This window comes from Macaca fascicularis, chromosome 1 (genome assembly GCF_037993035.2).
Source record: "Macaca fascicularis isolate 582-1 chromosome 1, T2T-MFA8v1.1".
NCBI classification, from domain to species: Eukaryota; Metazoa; Chordata; class Mammalia; order Primates; family Cercopithecidae; genus Macaca; species Macaca fascicularis.
The window spans coordinates 105369512-105384568 of record NC_088375.1 but is presented as its reverse complement, the minus strand read 5'-3'; the positions used below and the strand labels follow the sequence as shown (position 1 = coordinate 105384568).

Sequence of the window (15057 nt, the reverse complement as noted above, 5' to 3'; positions counted from 1 at the left end):
GAGGGATCACTTGAGCCCAGGAGTTCGAGACCAGTCTGGGCAACATAGGGAGACCTGTCTCTACAAAAATTAAAAATAAAAAATTAGCCGGACATGGTGCACACCTGTAGTCACAGCTCCTCGGGTGGCTGAGGTTGGAGGATCACTTGAGCTCAGGAGGTGATCAGTAAGCTGTGATTGCACCACTGTACCCCAGCCTGGGTAACAGAGCGAGACCTTATCTCAAGCAAAGTAAGGTATAACAGGCCAGGCAAGGTAGTTTATGCCTGTAGTCTCAGCACTTTGGGAGGTGAAGGTGGGACGATCGTTTGAGTGCAGGAGTTTAAGACCAGCTGGGCAATATAATGAGACTGTATCTTTAGAAAGAAAAACACGGGCAACCTGCTGGGGTCCCCTTCCACACTGTGGAAGTTTTGTTCTTTTCCTCTTCACAATAAATTCTTGCTGTTGCTCACTCAAAAAAAAAAAAAACATTTAGTCGTGTGTGGTAGCTCCTTGAGGTAGCTCCTTAGGAGGCAGCTCCTTAGGAGGCTGAGGCAGGAGGATGGCTTGAGCCCCGGAGTTCAGGCTGCAGTGAGCTACGATAGTGCCACAGCACTCCAACTTGGGCAACAGAGTGAGACCCTGTCTCCAAAAAACAATTTTAATTAAAAAAAATTTTTGTTGTTGTTGTTAAGATTGGAAATGGGACACAACCAGAAGAAAGCATCTGCAGTGGCACTTTAAACTGTTCAAGACATTCAAGTACAATATTGATTTAGCTTCAGGGTTGTGAGGTACTGTCTTTAATTAACTATTTGAAGTTGTTTTCAGACTGGGTTAACCAACAATGCTCTGGAAGAACTTAAGCATTCTTTTCATAATTTTCATTTACGTGAAGGCCCACTTCCTCACCATTATTGTGGATATTAGCATTGTCATACTGCCTAATATGACATTTTTTTTTTTAAATACTGCTTCTTTTGGAGCAGACCTAACTGACGGACAGTGTGCCTAGAGTAGCTGACTTTTATTTTATTATTATTATTTTAATTACAGAGCCTGGTTGTCTCACTCTGACAACCAGGCTGGGGTACAGTGGCGTGACCATAGCGTACTCTACATCTCTGACCTCCTGGGCTCAAGTGATCCTCCTGTCTTGGTATCTCAAAGTGCTGGGATTACAGGTGTGAGCCACAGCTCCCAGCCCTGATGTGCCTTTTTTTTTTTTTTTTTTTTTTAAACAGAGTTTCACTTTTGTCACCCAGGCTGGAATGCAGTGATGTGATCTCAGCTCACTGTAACCTCCGCCTCCTGAGTTCAAGTGATTCTCCTACCTCAGCCTCCCAAGGAGCTGGGATTACAGGTGCTCGCCACCACGCCTGGCTAATTTTTATATTTTTAGTAGAGATGGGGATTTGCCATATTGGCCAGGCTGCTCTCCAACTACTAACCTCAGGTGATCCACTTGCCTTGGCCTCCCAAAGTGCTGGGATTACAGGCGTGAGCCACCACGCCCAGCCGACATTTGTTTTAATACCTGTATCGTGTTTTTTTGAACATTGAACCTTCCATTAAGTTTGGAATCGCCTGTCAAATCCTACAGCAATTCAATTGTTTTGTTAGGATTTCTTTTAAAAATATCAACACTGGCTGGGTACAGTGGCTCACGCCTGTAATCCCAGCACTTTGGGAAGTCGAGGTGAGCAGATTACTTAAGGCCAGGAGTTCAAGACAAGCCTGGCCAAACATGGTGAAACTCCGTCTCTACTAAAAATACAAAAATTAGCTGGGCATGGTGGTGCACGCCTGTAGTCACAGCTACTTGTGAGACTGAAGCAGGAAAAACGCTTGACCCCGGGAGGCAGAGCTTGCAGTGAGCTGAGATCGTGTCACTGCACTCCAGTCTGTGCGACAGAGCGAGACTCTGTCTCAAAAAAATAAAAAAATTAACGCTATTTTAGTTATACTTACAAATAGTATTTGTTAGATATTTATTCTTATTAGTAGACATATTTTAATATTTTCTTTGCAAATCAGTTTCACACACATTAGTGCTTCCCAAATTTCCTGCCAAAGTATTCTGGTAGCAAAAGGGGAATGAACACATAAACTCTGAAAGGTTAGTATGCTGGGGGTGTGAGGTATGGATGGCCTTAGAGTTGTGGGGGCAGCTGGTCACACCTGCTCCTGAGCTGCCATGTATTTAGTTCTAGAGAAAAAAGTAAATGGTTAAAGTAATAAAAATAAATTTTAGGCCAGGCACGGTGGCTCATGCCTATAATCCCAGCACCTTGGGAGACCTAGGTGGGCGGATCATGAGGTCAGGAGTTCGAGACCAGCCTGACCAACATGGTGAAACCCTGTCTCTACTAAAATTACAAAAATCAGCCTGGCGTGGTTGCGGCACCTGTAATCCCAGCTACTGAGGAGGCTGAGGCGGGAGAATTGCTTGAACCCAGGAGGCGGAGGTTGCAGTGAGCCAAGATCACGCCACCGCACTCCAGCCTGGGTGACAGAGCGAGACTCCGTCTCAAAAAAAAAATTAACTAAAAATAAATTTTAGGCCGGGCGCACTGGCTCACGCCTGTAATCCCTGCACTTAGGGAGGCCGAGGCAGGGGGATCACCTGAGGTCGGGAGTTTGAGACCAGCCTGACCAATATTGAGAAACTCCATCTGTACTAAAAATACAAAATAGCCAGGCGTGGTGGTGCATGCCTGTAATCCCAGCTACTCGGGAGGCTGAGGTGGGAGAATCACTTGAACCGGGAGGCAGAGGTTGTGGTGAGCCGAGATCGTGCCATTGCATTCCAGCCTGAGCAACAAGAGTGAAACTCCATCTCAAAAAAAAAAAAAAAAAAGTTAATGTTTATTGAATTATTAACTTGTGTCAGAAATTTTAAGCATTTTTCTATATGCTTTCCATATTTACAGTGGCCCTAAGTGGTATACATAATTTTGTCATGAGACATATCAATTATTTGTAGATTTTAGCTGCGATAGAATATATGCTTCAGTAACAGGAATAATCAAAAGCTATCACGTTACTTAGTGCAGAATAATGTATTTCAGTTTTTAGCTAAGTTATATGGATAGATTTTCAAACTCAGTACCAACCCAGCTTCTCCTAACCGAATAAATTAGAGGCATGCAATTTGATGGTCTTGGTTGCCACTTTTGGCAGAGTATGTATACCAAGAACTGGCTAGAAATTCCACACCCCACCCACTCCTTCCTTCTTTCCTATTTTATCAGGTGAAGACACTCAGTGAAGCTTGCCTGATGGTAAGGAAACCAGCCCTAGAACTTCTGCATTACCTGAAAAACACCAATTTTGCTTATCCGGCTGTACGATATCTTCTGTGTATCCTTTCCTGCCTGCTTGGACCCTCATAAACCAATGCTTTCTCCCCTCAAATAAGGGAAAAGAAGAAATGAAAAAAAGTACTATGGAGGCCAGGCACTGTGGCTCACACCTGTAATCCCAGGAGTTTGGGAAGCTGAAGCAGGCGTATCACCTGAAGTCAGGAGTTCAAGACCTGCCTGGCCAACATAGCGAAACCCCGCATTTACTAAAAATGCAAAAAATTAGCCGGGTGTGGTAGCATGCACCTGTAATCCCAGCTACTTGGGAAGCTGAGGCAGGAGAATCGCTTGAACCCGGGAAGTGGAGGTTGCTGTGAGCTGATATCAAGCCACTTCACTCCAGCCTGGGAGACAGAGTGAGACCCTGTCTGAAAAAAAAAAACAAAACAAAGCGTAACTACTGTTCACAGTACAAATGATCCTTCTAGTCATGTTTTCTTTAACAACATATACTTTAGATGGAGAGAAGGGAACAGGAAAAACCCTCAGTCTCTGCCATGTTATTCATTTCTGTGCAAAACAGGACTGGCTGATACTACATATTCCAGACGGTGAGAACTTCCCATTGTTTCTTCTGTCTGTTAGGTTTAGTTATCCTGTTACTGTATTTTCTTTTTTCTTTTCTTTTTTTTTTGAGATGGAGTTTCGCTCTTGTTGGCCAGTCTGGAGTGCAGTGGTGCAATCTCAGGTCACTGCAACTTCTGCCTCCCAGGCTCAAGAGATTCTCCTGCCTCAGCCTCCCAAGTAGCTGGGATTACAGGTGCCCTCCACACCACCACGCCCAGCTAGTTTTTGTAGTTTTATAGAGACAGGGTTTCACCATGTTGGCCGGGCTGGTCTTGAACTCCTGACCTCAGGTGATCCACCTGCCTCAGCCTCCCAAAGTGCTGGGATTACAGGCGTGAGCCACTGCACCCGGCCTCAGCTTTAACTTTCCTAGCTAAAGGAAAAGGCTTTGCCAGTCACAATGGCTGACACCCATAATCACAGCACTTTGGGAGGCTGAGGTCGGAATATTGCTCAGAGCCCAGGAGGAGGCTGCAGTGAGCTGTGATCACACCACTACACTCTAGCGTGGGCAACAAAGCAAGACCCTGTCTCAAAAAAAAAAAAAAAAAAAGCCTTTGCTCCAGAGCAGTCTGAGCTCATCCATCATGATTTCTTCGTGATATTATTGCCAAGCAGGTTACAAGGTGAAGTCAATGTGACAAAAGGAAATTGGAGTAAAAGCTTCCTGAAGCCTTTGATGCTAAGCAGTCCTTCTTTTGATATTTAATACCCATGAGCATAAACTCCTGCCTTAGAGGTCGCCATGGAGTTTTTTGTTGTTGTTTTTTTGTTTTTGTTTTTGTTTTGCCATCAGTTAACAATCCTGAGTACCCAGAGAGCCTTTTACTATTTATCAGCATTCTAGAGTCGTCAGTGTGGATTGTCAAAACTTGCATTTATCTCTTTTGTGTTCAATGTTGTGTGCATCCACATTTTCTTTTTTAAACAACCCTGCTTGCATAGTAACATCCACATTTTCTAACTTACCTTTCAAACCTGCCGGTAAGCAGAAGTGGCATTTAATTCACTTGGTATGATTTATATATTGATTCTAATGATAATGTTTAGTCTAAGCTGGACCTGACAAGGCCAGGCATAGTGGTGCACCAGACTTTGAGAGGCTGAGGCAGGAGGATCGCCTGAGCCTGGGAGTTCAAGGTTACAGTGAGCTGTGATCACATCCTGCCTTCTAGCCTGGGTGACAGAGCAAGAGGCTGTCTCAAAAAACAAAGAAAAGAGCCGGGCGCGGTGGCTCAAGCCTGTAATCCCAGCACTTTGGGAGGCCGAGACGGGTGGATCACGAGGTCAGGAGATCGAGACCATCCTGGCTAACCCGGTGAAACCCCGTCTCTACTAAAAAATACAAAAAACTAGCCAGGCGAGGTGGCGGGCGCCTGTAGTCCCAGCTACTCGGGAGGCTGAGGCAGGAGAATGGCGTGAACCCGGGAGGCGGAGCTTGCAGTGAGCTGAGATCCGGCCACTGCACTCCAGCCTGGGCGGCAGAGCGAGACTCCGTCTCAAAAAAAAAAAAAAACAAAGAAAAGAAATATATATGAGAAACTAAAGTCATTTCCCATAACTTAAAAGAGGCTGGAATATTTCGAGTTGAATACAGTTTCTGCGTGGCTTGTTTTCTTCTGCCTCTTTTTTTTAAAGCTCATCTTTGGGTGAAAAATTGTCAGGATCTTCTGCAGTCCAACTACAACAAACAGCGCTTTGATCAACCTTTAGAGGCTTCAACCTGGCTGAAGAATTTCAAAACTACAAATGAGCGCTTCTTGAACCAGGTGACTAGACTCTCAGAAGTTGAGTGCTTGGTAGTCCTTATATGGATTCTTTGTGCCCTGAGTACCAATAGACTATGGAGAACTGATACTGGAGTTGAAATATCTGTATCAGTTTTAATTTCTTTTTGTAAGTTTTGCTCACAGTGGACTCATAACTTGAAACTCATTTATCCATGTGAAATAAATAGGCAACAGTAAGTTGTTCCCATTTTGTGGGTAGCAAAGTGAAATTCAGTTGATTCATTGACTTGTCAAGGTACAGCCTCCAATCCCTGGCAAGCACATTTCCAACTACATGATTTTCTCCAGATAAGATCTTTTTAGGGAACCAGAAATGTATTGGAAAAATTCTTCTTTACCCTGGTGATTCCTGGATACCCTGTCTAGACCAGGGGCCTTCAACTCTGGGTATAAAGCAGAGTCACCTAAGGGCTTGTTAAAAATGCAGATGCCATTCTGGACATTTTCATCAGAATCCCTTATGTATGTTTTTTCAAGACTCCAAGCAGAAATGGATTAGAAAGCATTCACTTTGGTCAGGTACGGTGGCTCATATCTATAATCCCAGCACTTTGGGAGGCCGAGGCAGGAGTTCGAGATGAGCCTGGCCAACATGATGAAATCCCATCTCTACTAAAAATACAAAAATTAGCTGGGCGTGGTGGTGCACGCCTGTAGGCCCATCTATTCAGGAGGCTGAGGCAGGGGAATCTCTTGAACCTGAGAATCAGAGGTTGTAGTGAGCCGAGATAGCGCCACTGCACTCCAGCCTGGGTGACAAAGTGTGATATGGTCTCAAAAAACAGAAAAAAGAGGTCAGGCGTGGTGGCTCAGACATGTAATCCTAGCATTTTGGGAGGCCGAGGTGGGCAGATCACCTGAGGTCAGGAATCTAGACCAGCCTGGCCAACATGGTGAAACCCCATCTCTACTAAAAATACAAAAATTAGCCAGGCATGTTGGCACACGCCCGAAATCCCAGCTACTCAGGAGGCTGAGGCAGGAGAATCGCTTGAACCTGGGAAGTGGATGTTGCAGTGAGCTGAGATCGCACCACTGCACTCCAGCCTGGGTTACAGAGCGAAACTCTGTCTCAAAAAAAAAAAAAAAAAAAAAAACAAAAAAAAACGAAAGCATTCACTTCTACGTTGAGGTCTCTTACAGAACCTGAACAATAGATTAAAATGAACTCCTATTAACCTTAGCCTCCAACCTTTTCAAGCGATGGTTTCACCCTTAGGCCAAGTAGCCTTTTTTTGGTTTTTATTTTCTTTGCTTGCTTTTAGATAAAAGTTCAAGAGAAGTATGTCTGGAATAAGAGAGAAAGCACTGAGAAAGGCAGTCCTCTGGGAGAAGTGGTTGAACAGGTATAAGAAAAGACACTGAATGTGTAACATGCAATAACAAGAGAAGGCCTCCGGTAGCACTACAATCCACTGTCTCTCCCAATAGGGCATCACGCGGGTGAGGAATGCCACAGATGCAGTTGGAATTGTGCTGAAAGAGCTAAAGAGGCAAAGTTCTTTGGGTATTTTTCACCTCCTGGTGGCCGTGGATGGAATCAATGCTCTTTGGGGAAGAACCACCCTGAAAAGAGAAGATAAAAGCCCGGTAGGAAAACTGGGTGTCTCTATCGATATTCTTTCTCTGATTTCTGGTTCCATCAGTATGGAGGCTGGGTCTTAGCCTTGTAGACCATACAATATGTTTTCTTGCCCTAGGAATATTTAAAGTAAGATAAACAGTAAACAGCTGGGTGCAGTGGCTCACGCCTGTAATCCCAGTGGCTCAGGATGCTGAGGTGGGAGGATCGCTTGAGGCCAGGAGTTCAAGACTAGGATGGGCACTATAGCAAGGCCCCTGCCTCTAAAAAAATAAGGAATTAGCCAGTAGCCAGGCATGGTGGCACACACCTGTAGTCACCGCTACTGGAAAGCTGAGGCCAGAGGATCACTTGAGCCCTGGAGTTCAGGGTTGTAATGTGGCATGATTGCAACACTGCACACCAACCTGGGTGACAGAGTGAGATCCTGTCTCTTAGAAAATATATATATGGCTGGGCGCAGTGGCTCATGCCTGTAATCCCAGCACTTGGGGAGACTGAGGCGGCCGAATCACCTGAGGTCGGAGTTTGAGACCAGCTTGACCAACATGGTGAAACCCCGTCTCTACTAAAAATACAAAAACTGGCCGGGCATGGTGGCGCATGCCTGTAATCCCACCTACTCAGGAGGCTGAGGCAGGAGAATCGCTTGAACCCGGGAGCCGATTGCGCCACTGCACTCCAGCCTGGGCAACGAGCAAAACTCCGTGTCAAAAAAACTCCATATACACACACACACATATTCATATATATATGTGTATATGCACATATACATATGTATGTGCACATATGTGTTTGCGTATATATGCACATATTCACATGTATATCTGCACATACACATTCATATATGTATACGCGTATGTTCATATGTGCGTATATACACATATATTCATATTCATATATGCGTGTATATATATATGAAGATAAACAGCAAGGCCTGTGGTGGCTGATGCCTGTAATCCCAGCACTTTTAGGAGGCCGAGATGGGTGGTTTGCTTGAGTCCAGGAGTTTGGAGTTTGAGATCAGCCTGGGCAGCACAGTGAAACCCTGTCTCTACAAAAAACACAAAAAATTAGCTGGGCATGGTGGTTTGCACCTGTATGTAGCTCGAGCTCCTTGGAAGGCTGAGATGGGAGGATGGCTTGAGCCCAAGAGGCAGAGGCTGCAATGAGTGGAGATGGTATCACTGCATTCCAGGCTGGGCAACAGAATGAGACTCTGTCTCAAAAAAAAAAAAAATAAAAAGATAAACAGTAAAATGGAAACAGAGAAGGTAATGCCAAGAGTTCCACTATTCATTGAAAACTAAGGGAGTGTATTGTGGAAAGAGAATGACAGCAGAAGCTATGTTTTCTTTCTTTCTTAATTTTTTATCTTTTGATTCTTTTTTCAAAATGAGGCTAGATGGTCTAAGCAGAGGAGATCAGAAGCATCAAAATGGGGCTGGTTTGGGGTAGTGGGTGTTTTTCTCGGTGACTGTTGTTAATCTCCAGAAGCATGGCAGTTCTGAGGCCAAAGGCTATGTGGCTTATCCCAGAGGGAGTACCTTCAGGTATACAATTATGTCTTAGTTGAGGGTTTTAAAAAAATTGTTGTCGCCAGGCGCGGTGGCTCATGCTTGTAATCCCAGCACTTTGGGAGGCCGAGGTGGGCGGATCACAAGGTCAGAAGTTCGAGACCATCCTGGCTAACATGGTGAAACCCTGTCTCTACTAAAAATACAAAAAATTAGGTGCTGATGGCATCTGCCTGTAGTCCCAGCTACTCAGGAGGCTGAGGCAGGAGAATTGCTTGAACCCAGGAGGCGGAGGTTGCAAGTAAGCCGAGATCACGCCACTGCACTCCAGCCTGGGCGACAGAGCAAGACTCTGTCAAGAAAAACAAAAAAAAACACAAAAAAATTGTCAGTTATTTCAGGAGGACATCTGGGAAAGGCACGTGATGATCTCTTACCTCTTTCTGTCCAATATGCAGATTGCCCCAGAGGAATTAGCACTTATTCACAACTTGAGGAAAATGATGAAAAATGATTGGGTAAGTGTATATGATACCTCACACATTTCAGAAAGAAATGTATTTTCATTTTAAACATGTTCTCCTATTTCATTGCTAGTACTTTACCATCTCTAATTTTATGGACAGTAAGTTATTATGTCTTATTTAATTCCTGTATCTGTACCAAGTTAGAAATAAGGTCTGAATTAAAATCTATGTATATGGTTTATAATCTTTCCACTTAACTGGAGTAAGTTTATTCACAACCATTTTATTTAAATATTGGCCTAATTTTATTTTGCTTGTAGACATTTAAAGTGTTTTTGTATTTCCTTACGGTCTTTGGAAAAGAGTTTGAGACCCACACATATGTCATGGTAAATTAAAATCAGGCAGCAGTTTACTGTCAGAGCCACAGCTGGAATAACCAATTTAGTTGCCATTTAACTGTGCTAGACCATACTTTTGTAACACTGTATGCCCAAGAAAGAAAAAAACATTTACAGATGATTAAATTGCAGTTTTCTATCCTTTTCAACTTTTTCCAGTTCAGCCATTTCTTGTTTCTTTCAGCATGGTGGTGCCATTGTGTCGACTTTGAGCCAGACTGGGTCTCTCTTTAAGCCCCGGAAAGCCTATCTGCCCCAGGAGTTGCTGGGAAAGGTCAAGTCAAACGAAAATTTGTCTTAGATTGTTATCCTGTCTAAAGAAAAGTATTTATTAATCTATTTATTTTGACATAATTTCAGACTTAGAGAAAAATCATATTCCTTTATGCCCTTCTCCTGGATTCCTAAAATATTAACTTGATCATAATTGCTTTAGCCGTCTGTCTTTCTCCAGAGTTTCTTTGCTTTTTTTTTTTTGAGGCGGAGACTTGTTCTGTCACCCAGGCTTGAGTGCGATGGCGCAATCTCGGCTCACCGCAACCTCCACCTACTGGGTTCAAGTGATTCTCCTTTCTCAGCCTCCTAAGTAGCTGGGATTACAGGTGTCCACCACCACGCCCAGCTAAATTTTTTTTTTTTTTAGTAGAGATGAGGTTTCACCATGTTGGCCAGGCTGGTTTCAAACTCCTGACCTCAAGTGATCCGCCCACCTCAGCCTCCCAAAGTGCTAGGATTATAGGCGTGAGCCACAGTGCCTGGTCTTAACGCTTCTTTGTCTCCAAATAATGTCTCATTCATATAAACAAAGATACTTTAATATATGCCCTGAGCATAATTATCAAAGTCAGAAAATTGACATTGATGTCATACTTATACCTAATTAGTGGAATTAATTCTGATGTAGCCAGTTATCCCGGTATCTTTTATAGAAAAATAAATCCCAGATAATGTGTCACATTAAGTTGTCATGTCTCTGGCCGGGTGCAGTGGCTCATGCCTGTAATCCCAGCACTTTGGGAGGCCAAGGCAGGTGGATAACGAGGTCAGGAGATCAAGACCATCCTGGCTAACACGGTGAAACCCCATCTCTACTAAAAATACAAAAAATTAGCCAGGCGTGGTGGTACGTGCGTGTAGTCTCAGTTACTTGGGAGGCTGAGGCAGAAGAATCGCTTGAACCCAGGAGGCGGAGGTTGCAGTGAACCAAGATTGCACCACTGCACTCTAGCCTGAGCCACAAAGCAAGACTCCGTCTCAAGAAAAAAAAAAAAATTCCTTCCTGTGAGCATGGTGGCTCACAGCTGTAATCCCAGCACTTTGGGAGGCCAAGGCAGAAGGATCCCTTGAGCTCAGGAGTTTGAGACCAGCCTGGGCAACAAAGTGAGACCCCACCTCTACAAAAAAAGTTTTTAAATTAGCTGGGCATGGTGGCATTCACATGTAGTCACAGCTACTCTGAAGACTGAGGTGGGAGGATCGCTTGAGCCCGGGAGGTCAAGGTTGTAGTCAGCCCTGATTTTGCCAGTGCACGCCATCCTGGGCGACAGAGTGAGGCCCTGTCACAACAGCAAAAAAAAAAGCTCCTTCAAACTTGCTTCTATATCCTTTTAACATGTCCCGATCATTATGTTTTTGGAGACAGGGTCTCACTCTGTCACCCAGGTTGTAGTGCAGTAGCACCATCATAACTCACTGTAGCCTTGAGCACATGCCACCATACCCAACCACGCTGAATGTTGTCTTTCTTTTTTTTTTTTTTTTTTTTTTAGAGGCAGGGTCTTAACTATGTTTTTGCCTAGGGTGGTCTTGAACTGCTCGCTTCAGGCCGGGCATGGTGGCTTATGCCTGTAATCCTAGCACTTTGGGAGGCCAAGGCGGGTGGATCACAAGGTCAAGAGATTGAGACCATCCTGGCTAACATGGTGAAACCCCGTCTCTACTAAAAATGCAAAAAAAAAAAAAAAAAATTAGCCGGGCGTGGCAGCGGGCGCCTGTAATCCCAGCTACTTGGGAGGTTGAGGCAGGAGAATGGTGTGAACCCGGGAGGCGGAGCTTGCAGTGAGCCGAGATCGCGCCACTGCACTCCAGCCTAGGCGACAGAGCGAGAGTCCGTCTCAAAAAAAAAAAAAAAAAAAAAAAAATATATATATATATATATATATAGTATCTGTAGCTGCGTAGAGCACGAGTAGCCAGACACCATATGTGGAATCCTGTATCAGGCAATGTTGCCAGAGAATGAGAAGTAGAGTTACATAGAAGAAAAACAAAGACTTTGCCTTCAAAGTGCTTAAGTAGTTTGTCTGGTGCCTTGTCCCTTAACTAATATGTTTCCTGATCCTTTTTCTTCCCCAGGAAGGATTTGATGCCCTGGATCCCTTTATTCCCATCCTGGTTTCCAACTATAACCCAAAGGAATTTGAAAGTTGTATTCAGTATTATTTGGAAAACAATTGGCTTCAACATGAGAAAGGTCCATCATTTAGTTTTTTCCTATCAGGGCTTTGTGATCACAGTAGAATCCCACTCAATCAGAGCCTTGATCTCTTCTTCCATCAACAACAGCCTTAATTTGTACTTTATCCTTTATCTTGACTTCTTTCTGGCTGATAAATGGTACAGAAAGGTGGGTGGAAGGTTGTTATGGTTTAATTTACAAAAGAGATTTTATCCCTAAATGTTTCATGATAAAGAAGGGAGCAAAACCAACTCCATCCACTGGGCAGAGTTTCCAGGTAATTGGGTTCCTGCCACATTCTCCTTAATGAATTTATTCATTCAACAGAGATTCACTTGAGAGATTCATTCTGGGACACCCACAGAATAATTCATACTGCACGAGGGCTACTCCAGCACCTAAGTAAATCTTTGCCACACCTGTCCTAGTAGATGTACAGAAATTAACTTCAGCACCATATTTCATCTACTCTGACTGAAAGCATTCCAGCTGTTCATTTATTTGCCCTTGACCTCACCTTTGAATATGAGAGGGGATATAGAAGAAAAGCTAAGGCTGTTCTATCACTAGATAATAGAAAGTTAATAGTAATTGGAGGCCTGGTGCAGTGGCTCACGCCTGTATTCTGCACTTTGGTAGGCCAAGGTGGGAGGATCACTTGACGTCGGCAGTTTGAGACCAGCCTGGTTTATACAGTGAGACCCTATTTCTATTGAAAAAAGCAAAAAAAAAAAAAAAAAAGTACTAATTGGAATAGCTTATTAAAGGAGTACGGTGAAGAGTGTAAGACTAGGCCGGGCGCGGTGGCTCAAGCCTGTAATCCCAGCACTTTGGGAGGCCGAGACGGGCGGATCACGAGGTCAGGAGATCGAGACCATCCTGGCTAACACGGTGAAACCCCGTCTCTACTAAAAAATACAAAAAACTAGCTGGGCGCGGTGGCGGGCGCCTGTAGTCCCAACTACTCGGGAGGCTGAGGCAGGAGAATGGCGTGAACCCGGGAGGCGGAGCTTGCAGTGAGCTGAGATCTGGCCACTGCACTCCAGCCTGGGCGGCAGAGCGAGACTCCGTCTCAAAAAAAAAAAAAAAAAAAGAGTGTAAGACTAACTGCAGCATGTTAAGTTGGGACACACAATGGACAGATTTCTAAGAGTTGGGAGATGTGACAAAATCCTGACGTCCAGAAGACACTCTTGGAGTGGAAGGAGAGCTCCATGGTGGATTGGAGGAGTAGACACAGAAAAGGAAATAATGCATACAAAAGAAGAGTAGCTTGTTGGGGTAAGGGTCTAGAAGTAAGATTTCTTGGGAGATGATAATTACCTCAGAACGTAATTTGGATATAGTAGCCTCTGACTACACCATTTCCTGGGGAACACAGTGCAGCAGGAAACTGCCACTTACCTGTGTTTGTCTCCATTTTAGCTCCTACAGAAGAAGGGAAAAAAGAGCTGCTGTTCCTAAGTAACGCGAACCCCTCGCTGCTGGAGCGGCACTGTGCCTACCTCTAAACCACGATCACAACATGTGAGGAAGACAGTGGACATCTGCTTTTGTCTGGACCTAGTGAGATGAGGAAGTCGGGCAGTACACAGGAAGAGGAGCCAGGCCCTTGTACCTAGGGGATTGGACAGGACTGCAGTTGGCTCTAGACCTACATTAAAATGGGTTTCACTGTGAATGCGTGACAATAAGATGTTCCCTTGTTCCTGAAACTTCTATTGGTTTATTGGATGTGGTTTTTCACATTTAAGATAACTGTGGCTCTTTTCCTAAAAAATAAAATACCTTTCTAAAGTGTTGTGTTAGATTAATAATATGGAAGGAGTCTTTAGATTGGCCAAGTTGCATTTCTCTGATATTCCACTTGTTGCAGGTCAGAAGAGATCAATTCTACAGAAATTTCCAGTGGTTCTGTTGAGGTTTTATGGAATTCAGCATGTCAAAATTCACAGCTGGCTGGGCACAGTGGCTCATGCCTGTAATCCCAGCACTTTGGAAGCCCAAGGCGGGCAGACTGCTTGAGTTCAGGAGTTTGCAACCAGCCTGGGCAACATAGTAAAACCCTGTCTCTACTAAAACTACAAAAATTAGCCGGGCACGGTGGCATGCCCCTGTAATCCAAGCTATTCGGCAGGCTGAGGCAGGAGAATTGCTTCAACTTGGGAGGCAGATGTTGCAGTGAGCCGAGATTGCACTACTGCACTCCAGCCTGGGTAACAGAGCAAGACTCCCTCTCAAAAAAATAAAGTACACTGTGCTGTTTTACATGAGAGGCTTCAGCATCTAAGGATGTTGCTACCTGGGGGAAGTGGGGTCCTGGAAGGAATCCTGCATAGGTATGAGGAATAACAATAATGGAAAATCAGTTATCTTCCCTTTCTCCTAGTGCTTTTCTAAAAGGAATCTCTGTTACCAAATCTACACAAATATATATATGACTGGGCTTGGTGGCTCATGCATGTAATCCCAGCACTTTGGGAGGCTGAGGTGGGCAGATCACTTGAGGTCAGGAGTTCAAGACCAGCCTGGCCAACATGGTGAAACCCCGTCTGTACTAAAAATACAAAAAGCCAGGGGTGGTGGCACGCACCTCTAATCCCAGCTACTCGGGAGGCTGAGGCAGGAGACTCGCTTGAACCCAGGAGGCGGAGGTTGCAGTGAGCAGAGATAGCACCACTGCACTCCAGCCTGTGTGATACTCTCTCTATATATACACATATGTATATATATTATATGTATATATACACATATGTATATATATTATATGTATATATTATGAATATATTAGTATTACGATTAATATATTGTGTATTATACTATATACTACTTTGATATATATTAGAAATATATTTACTTTGATAGTGATATGTTACTATCAAAGTAATATATGTTATATATTGTGTGTGAAAATATATATTACTCATA

The 15057-nt window shown here is 44.0% G+C and overlaps 1 protein-coding gene across 34 annotated transcripts in view; it reads left to right on the top strand.

Moving 5' to 3' along the window:
• The window catches only part of DAP3 (death associated protein 3), a 52887-nt gene extending 38961 nt beyond the window's left edge, over positions 1 to 13926 (top strand). For 24 of the 34 annotated variants that reach the window (XM_073993575.1, XM_065532560.1, XM_065532538.1 and 21 more), the window contains 9 exons: positions 3237 to 3345; positions 3806 to 3898; positions 5553 to 5683; positions 6970 to 7050; positions 7136 to 7294; positions 9262 to 9321; positions 9856 to 9945; positions 12027 to 12144; positions 13555 to 13926. In XM_073993575.1, coding sequence (XP_073849676.1) covers positions 3237 to 3345; positions 3806 to 3898; positions 5553 to 5683; positions 6970 to 7050; positions 7136 to 7294; positions 9262 to 9321; positions 9856 to 9945; positions 12027 to 12144; positions 13555 to 13640 — 927 coding nt within the window. In that variant the 3' untranslated portion in view covers positions 13641 to 13926. The remainder of the gene's footprint in view (positions 1 to 3236; positions 3346 to 3805; positions 3899 to 5552; positions 5684 to 6969; positions 7051 to 7135; positions 7295 to 9261; positions 9322 to 9855; positions 9946 to 12026; positions 12145 to 13554) is intronic. The other 10 variants (XM_073993569.1, XM_073993561.1, XM_073993495.1 and 7 more) reach the window with 1 other exon arrangement.
• The last annotated feature ends 1131 nt before the right edge of the window (positions 13927 to 15057 follow it).